At 46.7% G+C, this 20,684-nt stretch overlaps 11 protein-coding genes across 11 annotated transcripts; 5 read left to right on the forward strand and 6 right to left on the reverse strand.

Annotated features, from left to right (window-relative positions):
- Positions 1-285: 285 nt before the first annotated feature.
- Positions 286-1,655, reverse strand: N7520_003821 (putative tubulin-specific chaperone c; the record flags this gene model as incomplete). The annotated part of the gene is made up of 4 exons (XM_057137756.1): positions 286-489; positions 550-1,260; positions 1,313-1,473; positions 1,538-1,655. 4 exons carry the CDS (start codon positions 1,653-1,655, stop codon positions 286-288), a joined length of 1,194 nt encoding a protein of 397 aa, XP_056998221.1.
- A 1,201-nt stretch (positions 1,656-2,856) lies between these two features.
- N7520_003822 (S53 family peptidase) lies at positions 2,857-4,662 on the forward strand (the record flags this gene model as incomplete). The annotated part of the gene is made up of 2 exons (XM_057137757.1): positions 2,857-4,343; positions 4,395-4,662. The coding sequence occupies 2 exons, from the start codon at positions 2,857-2,859 to the stop codon at positions 4,660-4,662; spliced, it is 1,755 nt and encodes a 584-aa protein (XP_056998222.1).
- Positions 4,663-4,979: 317 nt separating this feature from the next.
- Positions 4,980-5,900, forward strand: rpnL (proteasome regulatory particle lid subunit rpnL; the record flags this gene model as incomplete). Its single annotated transcript, XM_057137758.1, has 2 exons — positions 4,980-5,546; positions 5,622-5,900. 2 exons carry the CDS (start codon positions 4,980-4,982, stop codon positions 5,898-5,900), a joined length of 846 nt encoding a protein of 281 aa, XP_056998223.1.
- A 217-nt stretch (positions 5,901-6,117) lies between these two features.
- Positions 6,118-7,451, reverse strand: N7520_003824 (uncharacterized protein; the record flags this gene model as incomplete). Its single annotated transcript, XM_057137759.1, has 2 exons — positions 6,118-7,153; positions 7,246-7,451. 2 exons carry the CDS (start codon positions 7,449-7,451, stop codon positions 6,118-6,120), a joined length of 1,242 nt encoding a protein of 413 aa, XP_056998224.1.
- Positions 7,452-8,270: 819 nt separating this feature from the next.
- N7520_003825 (uncharacterized protein) lies at positions 8,271-9,896 on the forward strand (the record flags this gene model as incomplete). The annotated part of the gene is made up of 2 exons (XM_057137760.1): positions 8,271-9,159; positions 9,229-9,896. The coding sequence occupies 2 exons, from the start codon at positions 8,271-8,273 to the stop codon at positions 9,894-9,896; spliced, it is 1,557 nt and encodes a 518-aa protein (XP_056998225.1).
- Positions 9,897-10,122: 226 nt separating this feature from the next.
- N7520_003826 (uncharacterized protein) lies at positions 10,123-11,493 on the reverse strand (the record flags this gene model as incomplete). Its single annotated transcript, XM_057137761.1, has 1 exon — positions 10,123-11,493. One exon carries the CDS (start codon positions 11,491-11,493, stop codon positions 10,123-10,125), a length of 1,371 nt encoding a protein of 456 aa, XP_056998226.1.
- A 1,285-nt stretch (positions 11,494-12,778) lies between these two features.
- N7520_003827 (aminotransferase-like domain-containing protein) lies at positions 12,779-14,257 on the forward strand (the record flags this gene model as incomplete). The annotated part of the gene is made up of 1 exon (XM_057137762.1): positions 12,779-14,257. One exon carries the CDS (start codon positions 12,779-12,781, stop codon positions 14,255-14,257), a length of 1,479 nt encoding a protein of 492 aa, XP_056998227.1.
- A 345-nt stretch (positions 14,258-14,602) lies between these two features.
- N7520_003828 (ketopantoate reductase family protein) lies at positions 14,603-15,301 on the reverse strand (the record flags this gene model as incomplete). Its single annotated transcript, XM_057137763.1, has 1 exon — positions 14,603-15,301. One exon carries the CDS (start codon positions 15,299-15,301, stop codon positions 14,603-14,605), a length of 699 nt encoding a protein of 232 aa, XP_056998228.1.
- Positions 15,302-15,776: 475 nt separating this feature from the next.
- On the reverse strand, positions 15,777-16,841 carry N7520_003829 (uncharacterized protein; the record flags this gene model as incomplete). Its single annotated transcript, XM_057137764.1, has 1 exon — positions 15,777-16,841. The coding sequence occupies one exon, from the start codon at positions 16,839-16,841 to the stop codon at positions 15,777-15,779; it is 1,065 nt and encodes a 354-aa protein (XP_056998229.1).
- A 303-nt stretch (positions 16,842-17,144) lies between these two features.
- N7520_003830 (uncharacterized protein) lies at positions 17,145-18,329 on the reverse strand (the record flags this gene model as incomplete). The annotated part of the gene is made up of 1 exon (XM_057137765.1): positions 17,145-18,329. One exon carries the CDS (start codon positions 18,327-18,329, stop codon positions 17,145-17,147), a length of 1,185 nt encoding a protein of 394 aa, XP_056998230.1.
- Positions 18,330-18,928: 599 nt separating this feature from the next.
- Positions 18,929-20,511, forward strand: N7520_003831 (epoxide hydrolase family protein; the record flags this gene model as incomplete). Its single annotated transcript, XM_057137766.1, has 8 exons — positions 18,929-19,149; positions 19,210-19,343; positions 19,402-19,674; positions 19,734-19,742; positions 19,789-19,975; positions 20,025-20,145; positions 20,191-20,346; positions 20,413-20,511. 8 exons carry the CDS (start codon positions 18,929-18,931, stop codon positions 20,509-20,511), a joined length of 1,200 nt encoding a protein of 399 aa, XP_056998231.1.
- Between the last annotated feature and the right edge of the window lie 173 nt (positions 20,512-20,684).

Genomic DNA, 20,684 nt, shown 5'->3' on the forward strand with positions numbered 1-20,684 from the left:
GGACGTTTCACCATACTACGTTTCCTTGTATTGGTAATACATCGAATAAACATAAAATCACACATCAACCCGGAGATTGCCATCAATAAGTAATTGGATTGCACCGAACAGAGTAATATCAACAGAGCATGGCATGGAATGAGTTAATCGAAAGCATGATGGGCATCAAGTGAAAGTAAATGTTTGAGAATGTTTGAGAAAAAAGGGTAAGTCGATCACGGTAGTCAACTAAGTTCAGGTATTAATTGTTTTTTTTTGTCGGAGACCGAAACGAAAACTAGAAAACTATGTTTGAATTTTGATGGCTCGCAGAATGTCGTCAAGTGACCAGCCCGGCCCGCCGGGAACAATTTCTGTCCAGACTTCCTCTGGTATGGCATCGCTTGGGTCCAGTAGACTCCAGTTGGGACTAGGTTCGGGTTTGATCCATTTAAAATCCTCCACTTGGCTCCAGCGGTCTTGGTGATCCGGGCAGTCATGATCCAGAGACTACGAAAAAAATATAAATCAGCATATTATATCAGAAGTGAAAGCAGTTGATCAACTCACGTGAGCTTTTGGAATCCGACCAAAGCGAACATTCGAACAGTCCTCAATTATTGGGTTGCTTGAGCAGCTGAGATAGACATCGACATTCTTGCAGTGGTGCATGCGGAACTGGCGGCATGAGACTACAATGATGCTGTTTTCAACGCCAGTAATGTGGGCAGGACCATTGACTTGGTTGCAGATTAAAAGACTCTGCTTGATATCCCGTATAGTCAAACTGGCATATGGTTTTCCATTCGCGGTGGGAATGGACATGTCCACGATGCAGTGCCTTAGGGAAGTCATTGAAGCCGGAACTGCAGAAGTTGAGCCAGAAGCGGGAAGCATGATGTGTAGATTGTGGTGGTTGTTCACCGAAACTGAAGATATTCCGGTGGCTGCGAAACCCGTGGGCTTCGCTTCTTTCTCATTGCCCCCAGTAAATGTTGCTGGGCCCGAGGTGGGCGCAATCTCCGGTCTTTCCCAATGCTGTTTGTCTGGCTCGTTCAACGGGGTGGAAGGATAGTTTGGGGTATTATTTGCAGAAGAACCGACCGAGGATGCTCCTGGGGACTGATAGCCGGGGATACTCCGGCGGCCTTGGGCAGCCAAAGTCGCTGCATCACGCAAAGAAATAGCAGACGCATTCTTCTTTGTCTTGAAGCTGAATTTCGAACGAGGCTCGAATGACGCACGGGTCTCGGTCAGTTTGTCCTGTAAAGCTTTGATGGCCTGGGAAGGAGTGGTCAGCTACGAAGCTTGCATTCAAATTTCCATTATGTACCTCAGCATAAACCCTTTGGTCGTAGGTTGGAATATAGCTGGCTGCATCTTTTACTTCGTTCGAGAGACGAACGATTCCTGCAAGACAGTGATCTGTCGCATCCGCTCGTTCTCCACCCACCAAGGACGTGTCTGCGAGACGGTCCATCGAGTTTTGCAAGGCTGGTAGGTCAGTGTAAGAAGTTGCTTATACGTAGGGGGTGAACTGGGGTCTGGGAGCACATACAAGTGATTTCCTCTTGGAAGTATCGGAAGAACCGCTCCTTCAGGGGAATATCAGACTTCGAGATAGTTTGGTTGTCGGCTGAGAGCCGGCGGGCTTGTTGGACTTCCGAATCCGCCATGGTAGATAATGATGCAGTTGGAAGCTTTGGTTGGAGAAGTTGAAAGATGACGGTATCAATCGGAACGTCAAATGTACTTTAGTAGGAATGACGTCGATTCACTCTCAGATGAATCATGCCACCCCGCGATTAATTATTGACTTGCTTGCAAATCAATGGGACTATTGGTTTGAAGTGAAGGACCAAATAAGGCTGATGAGATACAAGTATTCGCAAAGAGCTTGTAAAGCTAAGACCTGTCAACATGCACAAACTCCACGCACTAGGTCTGTGGAGAGTCTGAAACCTTGACAGGCTGAGAGCTCTCTACAATACAACAAATTGACATATAGACATACCTGATCGAGAGTTTCCACAAATTTACCGTCCAAACGCCAGGGTCTTTAATTGTGGAGAATGGAGAGCGAGACTTGTACAAGCTCATGCTTGCATTGGGCCGTGACGTCGATCATCCCGCATCTCGGAACTTTGGATGATCCGCTTGATGCCTCAGGCGTGAAGGCACCAATATCCCGCGCTGCCGTACATAGTCATTCATTTCATGGTGATGGTGATGAGCAACTTCCAGCGTTTTCCAAGAGCTTGAAATAATCCCCCGATTTCAGTTCCGAGGATCCACAAAACTATCTTGGTCTTGGCTCGTGAAGTTACACGTTGGCGATACGTTATATCCACAGGAAATTATTAAAGGGCCTAGACTCACAAAGATGAGATCTATATTCATCATAGATAATACTCATTCAGTAATAAATCGATATCCCACTAGGCAACTACTATCATGAATACTCTTATCAATGGCACTCAATCGTGTTGGGATTGTATCTAGGTAGTACCACTAACCAGTTGAAACACACCCGTGCAGGTACCCACATCTGTATCCTATAAAAACACAAATATGTAAATATTGACGATGCTAGTGAACTCACATAGGAAGATGGAGGGTGACTTGACCTTTTGTTTATATGTAGTTTTTCATTTACAGCAAGTAAATTTCTAAATACTTAGTTCATAAATCTGGATTAAACTATCGAGTGCGACCGTTGTGCAAGCACACCATTGCCTTGTGTGACCCAACTACAGGGTCCTACTGATATCTCTCAAATACCGGGATTGTCTTTACAAAGACTCATATTTAAGATCTTAGCCTCTGCAACTTTTGAATGATTCTTTGAATATCAGTCATACCTACTTGTAGTTAGACATGATTTTCTCTAAGTTTCTATATCAGACTTTTGTCTTGTGCTGGGTGAGAGTGACCCTGGCGGGTATCTCCAGCTTTCAAATTCATGAACAATTAGACAATGCACCATCTGGCTGGGTAAAAGGCGACAAGCCATCGCCCTCGGCTGTGATAAAATTTCGACTCGCGATGAACCTACTAGACATAGCGGCATTCGAACAAAATGTCATTGACCTCTCCACACCAGGTCATCCTAGCTATGGTCAACACATGAACCGCGAGCAAGTGAGACAACGGCTACGTCCATCCTCAAATGTGTCAAATCAGGTTGTTTCCTGGTTACTTTCAGAAAACATCACCCCGAACTCCATCGAAGTCGACGGGAACTGGGTCACCTTTCAAGCTGTTGTAGCTGAAGCGGAGCGAATGCTGAAGACAGAGTTCTTTTCCTACAAGAATAATAACAGTGATACCACGGTTGTCAGAGCTCTTGGATATTCGATACCAAGTGCAATCCACTCTCATATTCAGTTGATTCAGCCAACGACTCGATTCGCCGATTCCGGTCTTTTGCGCAGGTTGGGCGATGGGCCGGCTTCCGCGACAGCAGCAGACTTTGCTGCAACTTGTGGAAGAGTAGTTACACCCAGTTGCTTGCGAGATTTGTACGGCCTCGATAAAACAACGGCAACACCCGATTGTCGGAATCGACTAGGCATAGCGGGTTTCTTGGACCAGTACGCCCGCCATAGTGACTTTTTTCATTTCATGGAAGTCTACGCACCCGATCAGACGGATACGAACTTCACAGTGGTATCGATAAATGGCGGTCAAAACGACGAGAACTCGTTCAAGAACAGCATTGAGGCCAGTTTGGATGTTCAGTATGCCATTTCGATAGCTTACCACGCATTGGTAACCTATTACACAACCGGTGGTCGAGGACCCCTGATACCCGATGGCGGAGATCCAGCTAGTTCCTCGACCAATGAGCCATACCTCGAGCAGCTCCATTATCTGACCGGCCTCCCTGACAAGGACCTCCCAGCCGTTATAACAATGTCATACGGCGAATCGGAGCAGAGCGTCCCAAAGTCATATGCCTTAGCATGCTGCAATCTCTTTGCACAGCTCGGTGCTCGTGGAGTGTCTGTGATTTTTAGTAGTGGCGATTCCGGACCAGGAGAATCATGCGAAAGTAATGATGGAACCTATCAAGCCAAGTTAATACCTAATTGGCCTGCATCATGTCCATTCGTTACATCCGTCGGTGGGACTTTCGGGAGTGAACCAGAAACGGCGATTAGCTTCTCTGGGGGTGGATTCTCGGAGTATTTTGAACGGCCATCCTACCAAGATACTCTAGTCGAAAGTTTTCTAACCAAAAATGGTGCCCAATGGAAAGGACTGTTCAATGCTGCTGGGAGAGGTATACCCGACATTTCAGCCCAAGCAAACCGATTCATAGTTCGAGACCATGGTGTATATGTGACTGTCGGAGGAACAAGGTATATATACATTTGGAACGGATGAGTGTGGCCATGCTGATGCTGATCTAGCGCTTCTGCACCGGTGATTGCTGGTTTGATATCCCAGTTAAATTCAATCCGGTTGACACATGGGAAACCGCGATTGGGATTTCTCAACCCATGGCTGTATACAACGGGGCAGACTGGTTGGACAGACATTATAGACGGTGGTTCGCGAGGTTGCGCAGGATCACCTGTTCACAATGCTGGTTGGAATGCCACGGCTGGGTGGGATCCGGTGACTGGGTTGGGTACACCGTTTTTCTCGACACTAAGGCAACTTGTATTGCGCTTCTGAAGGGTGAGTGTGATAACGGCGATAACTATATAAAATATGAGACAAATTACCTCACCATTCCAGTACTAAAGTAGTATCAAGTGTATTCACGAAGTAAATTTCGCAAATGAAAAACCAAACCAACTGGCAAGTAAACAGTCACGTGAATCCGCCTTGACCGCCCACGGCAGCTCCGTCATGTCATCAAGTGCTGGCCCAACTCGCACCATCCACAGCTTTCCATATCATTTCGATTGTGCTTGCAATCTCTCTCTAGATTGCCTAGCTCCATCCCTCCATATTTCTTAATTTTACTTCCACCATCCTCCACACACATCATGTCCGACCTTAAGACCCTTGTCCCAGAGCTCCAAAACGCTCTTGAGCGCAAACAGCTCGACGCCGCCAACGACCTTCTCAGCAAAGCCAAGCGCGCCCTTCTGATCCAAAATGCCTTGATACCGACTTCCTCCACTCCTACTCAGCTTGTCGTCATTGCTCGGCAGGTACTTGAGCTCGGCGCCCTCGCCTCGATCCGACAAACCGATGCCCAGACCTTCACAAGATATTACCAACAGCTGCAGCCCTTCTACGACCTCGAGCGACACGTCGACGGACCAGAGCAGCCCTCATCTCAAGTTGACTTCAGCACAAGCCAGCGCAGCAAGATCACAGGATTGTACTTGTTGCTACTTTTGAGCAGTGGTGACAGCGCCAACTTCCACACCGTGCTGGAGGGACTGGTGGAAGAGGCTAGCTTGAAGGGTGGCCGCATTGAGGATGATACCTACATCAAGTACCCTGTTGAACTGGAGCGGAATCTGATGGAGGGTAGCTATGATAAAGTGTGGCGGGAGACGACATCCGAGCGCGTGCCAGATGAAGACTTTGGCTTGTTTTCCAACGTAAGTCATGTTTATCTACATTTCTCATGGCTGAATGTCGACTTTGACGTGTTTACTTACCCTCTTGTCTAATAGGTTCTTATCGGCACCATTCGCAGCGAGATTGCAGACTGTTCGGAGAAGGCCTACCCCTCCCTTCCCATCTCCAACGCCAAGAACCTTCTCTTCCTCGAGTCCGAGGGTGCAGTCATTGAGTTTGCGCAGCAGCGTGGATGGATTCTTCGCGATGGACGGATACACTTCCCTGTTGAGCCCGAGGCGGCAACCAGATCCGAGAAGGATATCCTGGTGGCCAGTGGCACTGTGATTGAGAATACACTAGGCTACGCCCGTGAGTTGGAGACAATTGTTTAATACGAAATATCACGACAGTGGTACTTCAGGAATGGATATGAATGATCACATCGTTTTTTCTGGTCTGGACCTGGTCCTCGGCACAGGTGCTTGTACGACTGTTGCATGCATAGTAATTTGATCCAGCGCTTTATGACATGAGATTTAAGAAATCATCTGGTCCCTTGGATTGTAGTGGATGTCAGAAAGCAAAGTCGTTGTGGAACTGACTCAATCGCTATACATTGACTCGCCAAACACAAACCCGACGATCATAGAAGCTACTTGACACACACAGTAACTCTGCCGGTTGCAATGAATCTGAATGTTCCGACTTCGCGCCCTTCCACACATCACTCGCATAATTCATGCTCTCGTGCTCTGTAAACTCCGCCAGAATTTGAAGATCCCACTCCCACTCTACAGGACCCTGCCCAAGATTTCCTTGAGTAACCCGGACAACTCTCGTCCCAGCGTGCATACAGCTCGCAAGAACGACAAAATGACGCTCTAGAATCTGCTCCGAGTCATTGGGACTAGAGACTTCCTTTGATGATAGTAACTGCAGCCGCCATACTCCCCCACCTAGGCATTGCTCAGCGAGTACCTCTCCCCGGCGAGTGGCGTGGTACACCCGTAGACCCTCATCATAGCTTCCCGTCAACAGAATAGGTGCATCATCCACCATCGGGACACCGAGAGGCAGGATAGCTGTTACACCGGCCGTGTGATGACGGGCGCGATCATCATGCTCAAGCAGCAGGGGTGCGAGCGACTCTTCATCATCACCCTGCTCATGATTCTGGAAGCGGCGAGTATGTAGAGAGCCAAAGTCATCACCTGTAAACATGAAAGGAATAGTATCAGTGTTCTCCACTCCGGGACCCTGTTTGATTGCAGCCAGCGCAACAAACCAGACCTCGATCACTTGACGGGCCTGATAAGACCCCCACTCGGCGATCTGTCCATCCTCGATATTTCCATCCGTGCCAAAGACAGTCGTGCGGCTGTCCGAGAACGTGACAGCAAAGCCATCAGATGTTGATCGAGGGAACCAGGCCTGAGGGGCCCATGCGAAAAACAAGGCCGGAATGGAAGTATCGTCATGGATCTGCTTTGACCATATCTGAGTTATGGTTGGTGAAGGATCATCAGAGACGCTGAAATAGGCCGCTAGCCCTGTGCTACCCACGATGGCAAACTTATTTTTCTCCCTTGGGTGAAAGTGGAGATCAAAGACTGCATAGGGGAGGGCTAGTCTTTGTACCAAGGATCTGAAGAATGAGAATTAGCTTGAATGCCTGATATCAAGTCTAGAACTTCCCGGGCAAATGAACCCGTGACATAGCCTGCAATGTCCACTTACAGTTTGCTAGTGTTCGGGTCTAATTTCCATAATTGTAGACTCCCAGTTTTGGTTTGCTGGGTTTCTCCACTCTCATTCTTCGTCTCGGATAGAAGGTAGGTGCCGGCCACAAAGTGGTCACGGATCTCCGGGCAGAATTCGAGACAGCTGGGTGGTTGGTCTAGAAAGACCGTTGTTTGGGATTTGGGCTGGAGAATGCTAGCCATTGTGGGTTTATACCTCGTTGCTGAGAGTTGATGTCGGGACTCGAGACACAAATAACTTGAATCGAAAATTTATGTCATTGATTGGACTAGGCCCTGTCTGTTAATTTAATGGGGAAGGATGTATTAGATCAGAAGCACCATTGTTGTCCCTTCCAATATCCCGGTTCATATGGAGTTGAAAAGAAAAATGAAGTATCCGGGCGGTGAATGATTCCAAGTCCAGATTCATTTCAAGAACATTTGAATATTTGAAGTATGTGACTATCTCTGCATAATCTCTGCATGATCGTGCATGGAGCTCTACGGAATATTTAATTAGGTTTTAGGCTAAAATTATTTCTTATCGTTCAATAGATCGTCTATTATGCACATTGGAGTACATAGTTCAATGCAACCAATCAAATTGATCGTTCATTAGATATTTATATCAACTGACTTCCCTGGTTCTACAGTTTCCAAGTCAACTGACAAGAATGGTAAAAGCCTGGCAGATGACTTTGACTGTTTCTAGTAGTCTAGACCAACCCTGGCTAAATCAACTCTAGATTCGTTGCGGGAATTTCATGCAGGAATGGAATGTGAGAGGCTAACGCCTTGTTGGAGCCGAGTTCCGAGTGTCTGGGCTTTCGGTCTTCAAAGTATTGAAATGCTGGCAAAACTTGGCCCATTCATAAAAAGGCACAAGACACGAATCTACTTAAGCTTCTTCAGACCCGCGTTGCACCTGTCTCATTACGCGTCCAAAAGTCGATCGTGCCGATCCCTTGTTCTTTTCTGGGGAGCAAAGGTCTTGGCTGTTGATCTACATATCTCACAATCATGGCACGATTTCTTGGTCTTCGAGGCACTCGTCTCAGCGTTGTGGCCATCATTGGGGTATTGATGCCGGGCATCCTGAGCATTGGCTATAATACCGCATCGCTGGGAGGAGTTTTATCTTTGGATAGCTTCAACAGAAGCTTTCCGGAGATGGATGTGGAGCATGCCAAGAACAAGGGTTATGCGTCCATGCTAGAAGGGACTGTCGTGGCGGCGTTTGCCATAGGTTCATTCTTGGGGACATTTTCTTGCATTTGGCTGGGCGATTGGCTGGGCCGTCGACGTACCATGATGCTTGGGGCAACGACCCAACTAATCGGTTATGTGCTCAATGCTTCCTCTTACTCATTGGTACAATTTATTGTGTCACGGGTGCTTATGGGTATGGGCACGGGTGACCTGTTGGCCACAATCCCTCTTTGGATTTCCGAGACTTCCCCAGCCAAGCGTCGTGGCTCTCATGTTGTGACCAAGGGGATATTTAGCGGTTTTGGATGCGCTATCGCCTTGTTTTTGGACTATGGAATGTCTCTCAAGACTGCGACCAGCATTGCATGGCGTATTCCATTTGCACTTCCAGCTCTTCTCTCGTTCGTTGTTTTGACCTTTGTGATACTTCTACCGGAATCGCCTCGCTGGTTAATTCAGAAAAACCGGATTTCAGAGGCTAGGTACATCCTAGCAGCTCTTGCAGACATCGATATTGAGGATGCTCAAATTGAAGCCACGATCAGCGAAGTGCAATCGTCGCTAAGTCTGGCTGGTGGGAACACGGCGTTCAAGCAATTATTCCAAATGGGGCCCCAGAGAACTTTCCACCGAGCATGCCTTGCTGTCGGTGGATTGCTCTTTTTACAATTTACTGGAGCTACAGTGACTACCTTTTACAGTAAGTTTTCGACTCTTGCCCTACCTTGGTTCCACGTTTCTGGGAGATTGTTCACTAACTCAGTCCCAGCCACGGCAATCTTTGAGGACGACCTCGACCTCGAGGAGTCGACGGCAAGACTTCTGGCAGCCGTGTATCAGCTAGCCGGACCCATCGGTGCTGTACTCTGTGTCTTTGTCATCGAACGAGTCGGACGACGACGCCTAATGATGGCTAGCGCCATTGGGAACGCCGTATGCCTAGCCTGCATTGCCGTTCTTACATCTCAACTCGACAACATCAAGGCTTGCCATGCTGCTGTATTTTTCCTCTTCTTCTTTCATTTCAGCTACATCCTCGGCTTTGGTGGTATTCCGTACTTATATGCCACGGAGGTTGCGCCTCTTCATTTACGAGCCACCATCAACTCGGTTAGCATCAGCATCGGAGGCGCTGTCAGCATCTTGATTGCCCACATCACCCCGCTCGCCTTCGACAAACTCGGTCAGAAATACTTTTTGATTTTCGGTGGGCTCAATGCCGTGATGGTCCCAGCGATCTATTTCCTTTTTCCGGAGACATCAGGCCGTACTTTGGAAGAGATAGACGAAATCTTCACGCTATCCGATGGCGTGTTTGATGCTGTTCGTGTCGCCAGAACCCTTCCTTGTCTTCCTCCCCTTGGTCAGATTGAGTCACCGGTTGATTCTACATCAAAGTTTCAGACCATTTTGAAGGAGAAGGAAATCTCGGTTTGAATTGGAAACTTTGTATCGGTAAATTTTTAGATATATAGGAGCGGGTTCTTCAAGGAATTTATTTGTTAGATATTTGATAAATTAATTTTACAAGTGCTGTATACTTTTTAAAATCTTGAAAATGGATTGATTGCTATTTTGAATGGCAAAAATTAGAGCACGAGGAAGAGATGACCATTGACAAGGCTCATAGCAACATATCATGGCCGCAAATACATTGGAATAACTAATAGGGGTGCTGCAACTGCTTCTTGGTCGCTGGTTTCAGCAATCCTCCACCATGCATCTTCTTAGTTGCTCCCTTCAACCACTGAGACCCCTTAGCAGTCGAGTCGTAGTAGATATTGAAGCCTTTACTATAAACATTCGAGAACGTCGTATCCGCATCAGTGAAATTTGTCAACACAGTGTCCCGAGTTAGAGTCCAAGAAGAGGTGGCATCAAGGGATACAGAAAAGTACGCTTTCTCATATCCAGAGTATGCCGAGCCTGTCCACGAGGAGTAGTTGCCCAGAGTCCAGCTGATTGTACTTCCATTATAGGCGACAAGATCTCCCTTCAAATGAGATTCGGAGACACTGACAGTGGCCTCAGCAGGAGCGGTGGAGTCCGCAAAATATGTGAAGTCTTGTGTCACTTGCGAGTAGTTGGCAGCGACCAGAATTCCCGAGGTTACATTGATTTGGGAGCGCACGAGACTCGCGCTGGCAATAACATTTCCAAACCACAAGCCCGCCCCATCATCCGGCAGAACTGTTAGTCGAGAATTCGTAAAGTTGATCTCAGATCCAGATTCACGGGTGCCCGAGGAGAAGATGACGGCACCTGCAAGCAAACCAGCAGTCAGGTCTGAGTCATGGATATCTATCTGGGCGCCGTCCAAAAACGCAATGGGAGCCTTTTGGGCATGTCCAATCACATTCTCTGCGTAAATTGTCCCTTGCCCGTAAAATATGGCACTCCCAATACCAGCAGTATGGGCGATGGAATCATATACATAGACATATCCTTTAGGACTGTCACATGCGAAAGACGACGATCGGTATGCTCCCGAGTAATGTTGGAGATTCTTGCCAACAACTGTTCCATATCCAGCAGCATACAGTCCATGAGAGACAGGGCCCGAGCTGTATAAGGAAGAGTCCGAAACATAGGCGTATGAGTTGTTGCCATAGACATATACATCAGCCGCTCCGTTGTGAACGGTGACATTGATGTTGTCCAAATAGGCGACCGAAGCATTGGCCACATTAATTGCTGCGTTCAGTCCGTAGAAACTAGACTGGTACAAGTCGGTGGAGTAACCGTGCTTGATGATAGTGGAATCGGAAATGTTCACTTGTGATTTCTCAGTGATTACCACCACGCTAGTGTCGTTGGCTGAAACGGAGAATGTCTGGTGAGAAAGTTCCTTGTCTTCCCCGCTGTAGACATAGGGCCCAGTGATTGCATAGGCCTGATATGACAGTGGCGCATAGTCCCAGTCTGCTGTGAGAGCATCGTCTGCCGCATCTGCGGAAAGATCGGCATAGTCACTAGGATCGACAATCGTGATGGTGGCTGCACTCAATGCAGCGAAGAAGATAAGTTTCAACATACTGACCAGATAATTTGGTTCAGTAGCTCTGATGGTTCAATGCGGAGGCGTTAAATGTTATTGATACATGCACGTTTGAAATAACGGACCCATGAAGAGTGAATGACTTGTTTATATGCACCAGATAAGCATATTGCACCCGAACTGTCCACATCAAGTTTCAAACAACGCCAAGTTTCTAAGCATTGTACGGCAGTCTGTTAAATACCGCTATATCCCCATACAAGGTTTGACTCCTCATTAAGGCGCCCACAATATATGCGTGTAAATGCCATCCTCTTTAAGCAATAGTCCATAGTTGCTATGTGGAGCCGGTGGGGAACTTCGAAGTCTAAGGCAAATTATTTCATCAAAAGCACTTCAGGGGTAAGAATAACAGCTTCTTGCTCCAATAGAAAGGCCCCATTTGAATTATACTACACAGAAGTTGGTTAGTTCCATCCGTGGATTGCGTGTCTTGCGGGGTAATGAAGGGGAAAATGTGGGGGAATATACTCGGCTCCATATCACTCTGTATGGTCTTTTTAGCATTGAGACCCTCAGAAAGAAGATATAGCATTTTAAGCACCTGTGGATGCACTAAGTCATATGATATATTGTGTTCCACAGAGTCCTAGGGTAGTAAATAAATCTCTAGATGTTCAGTATGTCCATGGTCACGTTGAAATGGGTTGCTATTTAGTATTTACCGTAGCACTTGAGTATTCAAGCTGTGCATGATGTGGAGCCGAAACATAAATTCGTCAAAACAAATCCCACAATTTAGGTAAAGTCATTCTGGCCTTCTTCCGAGAGTGGAGGGATTTCAGATTACGAATTATATACATCTGCCCACCTGGCAGCTTCATGGGGTTTCTTCGTCATATAAAGCCGCGAGAGGTGAGCATTGTTATGAAATCAAGTAGATAGACCCGATAAGGTACAAAATGTGAGATTTGTTGATTAACCTTACCAAGAACAGTAATTCTATTGAGAAAACGCTTAGTCTAACCCAAAATGGTATGAAATCGAAGAACATTCGATAATTCATTATCTCTACTGCAAATATCCAGGAAATATGATAAACTAGATGTTAAAGTGGATCTGATATCCGCAGAGCAAAATATACATAAAGCCTGCACATGTGTGCAATGACCTTTACACCCAAGTCGAAAATTCAACTCAAACTTTGTGTACTCCACCAAGACCTGCAATGTCGTCCACGTTATGTTTCTCCAATATTTCAGCTCAAAGACTAAAGTCACAACCGTTGACCGGATCAATTGCACCTATCACTACTGCAGAGATGTTCAAGAGTCTCAGATGCTTTCGAAAACCATCAGCTCAATCCTTTGAACATCGTCTCAATCTCGAAGCTAGATCTCGTGGCGCCGCAACTCTGAAAGCCGCAGGGGCTGAGCTTAACGGGGATGTCATCAGTCTAGGTACTGGAAGACCTTCTCCGGAATACTTCCCGTTTCTCAAAATGTCTTTGGACTTTCCAACCAGTCCAGGGCTTTTTGAAGATAGATTGGACTATGCACAATCCAAATCCATTGGAAAATACGACATCGAAGAGAAGAAATCCACATTCGACCTCGCCGTCTCCCTCAATTACGGCTATAGTGCAGGATCCGAGCAACTCATTCGCTTTTTGACCGAACATGTTGATGTTGTGCACAATCCACCTTACTCGGACTGGCAATGCGCGTTGACGGCAGGAACCACCTCAGCTATTGACTGTATCTTCCGAACGTTCTGCGATCGAGGAGACTTTGTCATCACTGAAGAGTACACTTATTCTGCCACGATTGAAGCAGCACGACCTCTCGGCTTACGGACTGTCGGTGTCCCGATGGATGATCAAGGCATGTCATCAAGCAAACTTGACTCACTGCTTTCGGAGTGGGATCCATTCCAGCGAGGAGGTAGGAAGCCTTTCCTGCTCTACCTTATCCCGACAGGTCAGAATCCTACTGGTGTTACGCAGAGCCTTCAACGACGAAGAGAAATTTATGCTGTTGCCCAGAGACATGATCTGTACATTATCGAAGATGACCCATATTACTTCCTGCGGCTTGGGTCTGAAAAAGTCACTACCCCAAAAGAACATCACTCACTGCCTCTAGCCAAAGAAGCGGTTGAATCGTTTCTTCACGATCTTATCCCATCCTTCCTCTCCTTGGATAGTTCCGGACGAGTTCTCCGTCTAGACTCGACTTCTAAAATCCTTGCGCCCGGATTGAGATGTTCGTGGATGACAGGGTCTGCCGAGATAATTTCTCGCATTCTATACCTCCATGATGCTACCACTGTATGCCCGAGTGGGCTTTCCCAGCTGGCTATACATACGCTTTTGGATGAGGTTTGGGGCCACGAGGGGTTCATTGAATGGCTCATACACCTGCAAAACAAATACACTCAACGCCTCAATGTTATGCTCGAATCTTGCGAAACTTACTTTCCTCCTAAGATCTGTTCTTGGAAGACTCCAAAGGCTGGTATGTTTCATTGGATCAAAATTGATTGGCGGGCACATCCGCTGGCTCCTAGCACGGCCAAGTCTGAGTCTGAAACGATGCTTGAAATTGAGGATAGAATCTATTCCAGGGGATTGAAAATGGGCGTTATGTGCTGTAAAGGAAGCGCATTTCGAGCAGATGGGGCACATGGCTGTGAGATGTTTTTCCGTGTTACCTTTGCAAGTGCTTCGGTTCCCCAGATATCGGAAGCAATTAAAAGATTTGGGAAGGCTATTTGTGAAGAGTTCAAGATTAATAGTTGATACATGAAATTAGATTACAAATTTACTTCAGACTTTGGTTTATCGAGTAACTGTTTCTGTTCAAGTTATGTACTTTGAGAGCTGAAGCTGCAGGGTACGATACATATGTACCGCGCTCCATAGAAAACACTCTGGAATTATGCGTAGAAACAGCATAGAGTGTGTTTATTAGCCTCGCTCCTCTTTAATACGCCATTGAATCGCCGAGCACAACGCATATAATGTAGACAAGACAGGCATTGCCACACCAAGCCTTTCCCCCTCCCTCAATGGCTCTCCAAGAAGATACTCGTACTCAATAGAGTTACCCTGAGACTAGTCAGCCAATATACCCAGACAACAGAGTCAGTGAAGTACCTTTCTAACATCCTGAAGCATGCTTGGCGCGAACTGATCTTCAGGACTGTCAATATTTGACATGAACTCAACAATGTCCTCAGGAAGCTCATAGCCTGACGCCTTTGCTGCAGCCTCAATCTCGCGCATAGCATCATGTACCAGCGCAGAGATTGAAGGACCCGCCAATTTGATTTTTCCAGCATTCAATCCTGTGATAGCACATATAGGATTCATGGTCGAGTTGTAGACAAGTTTCTTCCATCGATTCCAAAGAAGATGCTTATCATATACGCAACGAGTTTTCCCTCCAGCTGAGTAGATACTCACGAATTTCTGTGCCTCTTCGACTTCTACAATAGGGTCAAGATTGGGGTTGGGGAAAGATCCAATTGTGAGGTGATCACTGAATGTATGGTTGATGAAGCCAGGCTTGGTTTCCTCTGATCCAATCATGCTGATGCCCGACAGGATTACATTATTCGGAAACCTATCGAGATATGGCCGTTCGATGTTGAGTCCGTTCTGTATGAGAACAATTGTTGTGATTCCAGGAGTGACGGCGGATGAAATCTGCGAGATCAAATCGACGTCCCCGGAAATATTCTTTGCTGTAACAACAAGGAAGTTGAAAGCATCTTCATCACCTGAGGTATTTGGAATTGTGTCGACAACTGGTGTTGATGTTAGTGTTATTTTGGTAGGCATCAGTACGAATTTTACCTTTAAAAGGCCGCCAGTCAATTAGCTTTCCATGATCGCATGATTGTATTTCAAAGCCATTTTGTTGAACAGCTATGTAGTTGGATCTTAGAGCTAGAGTGAGCTCTGTCTGGTGCCCAGATTGTAGATTCAGAGCAACAATGGCGCCAACTCCCCCGCCTCCAATAACCAGAACTTTCGATTTGCCTGTCATTACATGCATGTATAAACCTGGAAATGATCCGATGGATCAGTCATGACTTTAAATTGTTGACAGCCAACTGTAGATCGCTCTCACTTTTACTACCTGTTTAAGATAGACGACCAGCGCTAGACCTGAAATAGATCTTTGTTCGAGTTTATTGTTCCGCTAAACCGAAAACGGCACTTAAAGAGAGAATCTGGGAAGTGCAAATATATTATATCTTATAGTATTGAACGAGAAGCGGTGTATACATGTGGCCACAACTGGAATATGTACTTATTGTCTGTTACAGCATGAGCGGCATTCCCGCGTTAATTCACGACTGCGAATATATTCTTGCCGCTCCACACCCCATTCCGGAAGCAAAACCGACAATGGCAAAGGCTCCTGCTCCAATCGCTGACAAACATCGGGATCGATCGTCCGGATCTTAGCGGCTGCCGGAAGAAGTAAATTCTCCTCATTAGGAAGACCTTCTGTTTCAAGCTTATCCATTTCACAAAGAATCTCCGGAGTCGCACCCTGGCGAAGTAACGACCAGAACTCATCATCTGACATACTCCAGAGCGCATCATCATTCACATGTCCAGAGTCTGCCAATTCACGGATAATACGACCCGTTCTCTTATAAATGTCGGCATGGGCACGGTTTGACCAGACATCTCGGTCCGTTGCCAAGTATGCCCGAGCAAGAGACAACGCGAGCTGGGGGTCATCGAGAACAAGGAGACGGTTGGGCGAAGTAGCAGATGGATGTGCCTTCAATATTTGATAGAGTTTCTGCGCATCCTTGAGACTGAGTTTCTTGAATGCTACTGCGTCACGGAGCGAGTAGTCAAGTCGGTCGGCACAAAGCTGTGGAGCCGACTTTTCTACCAGTGGGAATAAATCCTCGTCGAACGCTTCCACGTATCCGGCATCGTACTGAGTGAGAATCTGAGCTAAGTTGGTTCTTTGCAAGTAGCGGTGCTTGTGGACCTCGTGGTAGCTGCCCTCTCCAGGTTTGGACAGTGCGAAATCGACAACATGGCTCAGGCTGGTATGACTGATATCATGAAGTAGAGCGGCGATTTGCTCCTTCACGGTGGCTCCGATTTTGCGGACCAGCAGGAATGCACCGACTGAGTGTTCGAAACGTGTGACTTTGGGACCGAAGCCGAGAAGGGCGGTCACTCCATGTTGACAGACGCCTTTGAGACGAAATAGTTCTGGGCTTTGGAGAAGATCGATGAGTACGGGCTCGGTAATTATATGCTCGCCATATATACTGTCGCGAATGATAACTTGGTTCTTGACGGTCTCGAGAGTTTGGAAAACTCCAGTGTTTACCGGTGACGACATAGCCCGATAAGAATAGAGCCGAAAGACGATTTCGGTGATGACGAGTGCGAAATATCTATTAACGACATCAACTAAGGAAAGACGCAAGTGAGAATTATTGACGATTCAAGCTTGACCGACTATTTGGGAAAGTGAAGTATCATAAAGGCCTGTGCCATGATGTTATGCCATCAAATGGGGTAATGATCACCGAGTGGCTTTTTAGGCAGAACTTGGTAGGCAACCGCAGATAACAGACAAATTAGAATCTAAACTTCTTCAATTCAATGCTAAATTCATTATAATCACATTTTTATCTAATATTCAATATGCTAATATTCTTCTACCCGATGCCTCCCAATCTCTGGCTAATACTTGCCAGTCAGTCTCTGCACCAGACCAAAATGCATCCAAGAAACTCAGCACATCCTGGTAATGTCGAAGGCCGGTGACATACCGGATTCTCATGTATAGCCGGGAAATGGCGATCTGTCTATCAGGATCGCCATAGCTTTCGGTGCCCGCTATAAATAGAGGCCATGGTAGATTTTGAACCCAATAGTCTATGTCTTCCATCGCGTTGACCTGCCGTAAGAGATCTGAAATCGTTGTCTCCACATCACCAAAAGCTTCGGGACCAAGACATCTGAAAACGTATAGAAGAGCAGCGTTGTAATGAATGTCCACGAGCCGGATAAGGTCACGACGGTGAGCGGGTGTCTTGATGGAATGTCTACCAATTGCCATCAAGGTGACTCCGCGCGTGATTTCAAATTCTGCTTTCCAATCACGACAAGCTCCGGATGGGGCTGTAACACATCGCCCAATCATGGTGACCTCGTGCAACATGTTGAGAAATCCAGAGAACAGAGTTGTCTCATCATCGCCCTCCATTTCATCTGCAGGATCGGAGAGCACGGCATCTTGTATACTCTGCAGATCAAAGGATGTTGTGCAGCCAAAGACCTCATAGGTTGAGAGTTTGTTTCTCATCGAGGGCAAGAACTTGCTCTTTCGGTGATCGGTCATGGAAAGAGTGGCCACCAGTGAGCGAGCTGCTTTCCTGTGGAATTCCGCAGCTTCGGCGCCCGAGTGCGCCATTTCATAGCAAGACAGGACTAGCATTGTGGCCAGGATCCATTCCGCATCGTCCACATACAGACCGAATTCCTCATCTTTGGCAACCTGGTCTGTTACATTGGTGATAAAGTCGGTGATCCTTTTCACAGCCTCGTTTCGGTAATGCGTGACATTAGTCTGTGCCTCGAGTCGTACCTCTTCGGGAACACTGTCTATTAGGTCACCGACCGCATGTTGTGCGGAGACTGCCTCGATAGCCAGACGAACGCATTCGTTTGTCTGCGCTAAAGGTAGAATATAGCGACGGTAGATGTTCTTTTCAGAGTCAAACCAGACCATCCGTGGGGCGATAATCTTGTCGTAATAGTCAACCCCGTCGACTGGCTTTTGTGAAGAGAATCTGCCCAGTGGTTCAGTCTTGGCCAGCATACTCTCACTTGCTTGTAATGACTCTGCGATAGCTCGGGCCTGGAGCCCTTTTAAATCTCCGCGTACTGCCGCACCGCCAGCCCACCGGAGCTTCGATCCATATCCAGGACACTCGAGGCTCTTTTTAGCACATTTCTGACAAGATGGCTTGCCACGGTCACATTTGATGCGGCGCTTGGTGCAATTTGAGCATCCTCATGATAATGTCAGTGAAGAATAAACGCTGAGGACGCAATTTTTACTTACTGACCTTTGCTTATAGTAACCATTGAGGACTGAAAGAGTTACAGGGGTAGCTTTTGGGACTCGACCTCACTAGCCCACTCGACGTCACAAGCCCCGGGATAATATTGAGCGCAATATTTCAGAATGACATATGCTGCCCTCCACTTGCAACAATTTCCGTTTAACTCTAAAGAGAGTGACCCACGTGCCTTGAAATGAAGCTGCAACAGGCAACACGGCACAACGGCAACTCCAAGGCAACCGCACCCCGCATTTATCACATGACGAGTCAGACCATCGACAGTGGACATGGATTCTTTAATACAAAATAATACATCAAGTCTTTGAGAATAGTCTCCGAGGAATTTGGCATCATGTCGCGACCATTTGGTACTCTCCCTTCTACCGCGAAGGTCTCTCCAACACCGTTTACAGTCTCGATTCCCAGGGCACAAGTGGACGAGCTAGAGACGCTCATCAAGCTAGCAAAGCTTGCCCCACATACATACGAGAATTCGCAGTTAGATTCACGATATGGCGTTACCACTGACTGGCTGGTTAGCATGAAGGATCTATGGCTTAGATCCTACAAATGGTTAGCAACTTCCAAGGTTGCATATGAGGAATCGATCAAAGAGAACTAAATTATTGACAGGAAATTAACCGAGGATCGTATCAATAGCTTTCCACAATGGACCACCGAGATTGAGGGAATGTTGATTCACTTTGTGGGCGTGTTCTCAGAAAGAAAAGATGCAATTCCCATACTCTTGTGCCATGGATGGCCAGGTATGATTCAAAGTACCACCACAATGATTCAAATTTAATATACTAACAAACCTGACAGGAAACTTTCTAGAATTCCTTCCTATGCTCGAGCTGTTCCAGGAAGAATACACACCAAGCAACTTACCATATCATCTGATTGTTCCTTCAATGCCGGGATACACCTTCTCGTCTGGACCACCGCTCGACCGAGACTTTGGAACTAAAGACATCGCACGTGTACTAGACCAACTGATGAAAAATATTGGATTTGAAAGTGGTTACGTCGCACAGGGTGGTGATATCGGCAGTATCGTTGCTAGACACCTGGCCGTTGACCATGAGAGCTGTAAAGGTTGGTGGCTTATATTCATGGTTTATTTTGATCACTGTGCTAATCCAGACTGGTTACAGCTGTACATAGTGAGTGATCCCTATCATTAAACATGAGACATACTTATACAAAAAGTCAATGTTTGCTTCATGGGGCGACCCGTGGGTATGGTGGACGACCACCTTAGTGACGCCGAGAAACGAGGTATCGAAAGACAGAGCAGGTTCAGAATGTTGGACTTTGCATATGGAATTGAACATGGTACTCGACCAAGTACCATCGGCCATGTTGTCTCGACAAGTCCAATGGCACTCCTGGCATGGTTAGAACGACGTCCCAGAAATGAGCAATTCCTTCGCTAACTCGTACAGGATTGGTGAGAAATTCCTCGAATGGGTTGATGATCCTTTATCTTCAGAGCAAATTCTCGAGTCAGTCACTTTGTATTGGCTCACTGACACGTTCCCTCGGTCAATATATACATATCGCCAGGTAAGTTTCTGTTCAAGCGTTGGCAGGATGTATCTAAGGGTATAGAATTTCCCACCTCCACCTGTGCCCGTTCCGAATAATCCTCGTTGGTATATTCAAAAGCCCTTTGGGTTTTCGTCTTTTCCAAAGGAACTTGCTCCTTTGCCTCGGTCTTGGATTGAGACGACGGGCAACCTAGTCTATTGGGGACAGCATGAAAAGGTACGATTACACACCGGCCCCATTAAGTAGACTTGAGATCGATTGAAGTTTGACAATCTAAACCAGGGGGGCCATTTCGCGGCACTTGAACAACCAGCAGCTTTGAAGATGGACATAATTCAATTTGTGGATCAGGTGTGGCCGGGGATTATTGATACTGAATGATTGTTAGTACACAGTTCTCCTAATCCGCTCCTACAGACTCGGATTGAATTTGCATATTGAGACCTCCGATATTATATAGAGAGTCCATTCTGATCCATTCTGAATTTGAAATATCTCACATAATTGGAATTTGATCATCATTGGACAAAGACTGTTCCTTTCCATCCCCACAG

This window comes from Penicillium odoratum (assembly GCF_028828045.1).
Source record: "Penicillium odoratum strain IBT 22623 chromosome Unknown utg000003l_segment0_segment0, whole genome shotgun sequence".
NCBI classification, from domain to species: Eukaryota; Fungi; Ascomycota; class Eurotiomycetes; order Eurotiales; family Aspergillaceae; genus Penicillium; species Penicillium odoratum.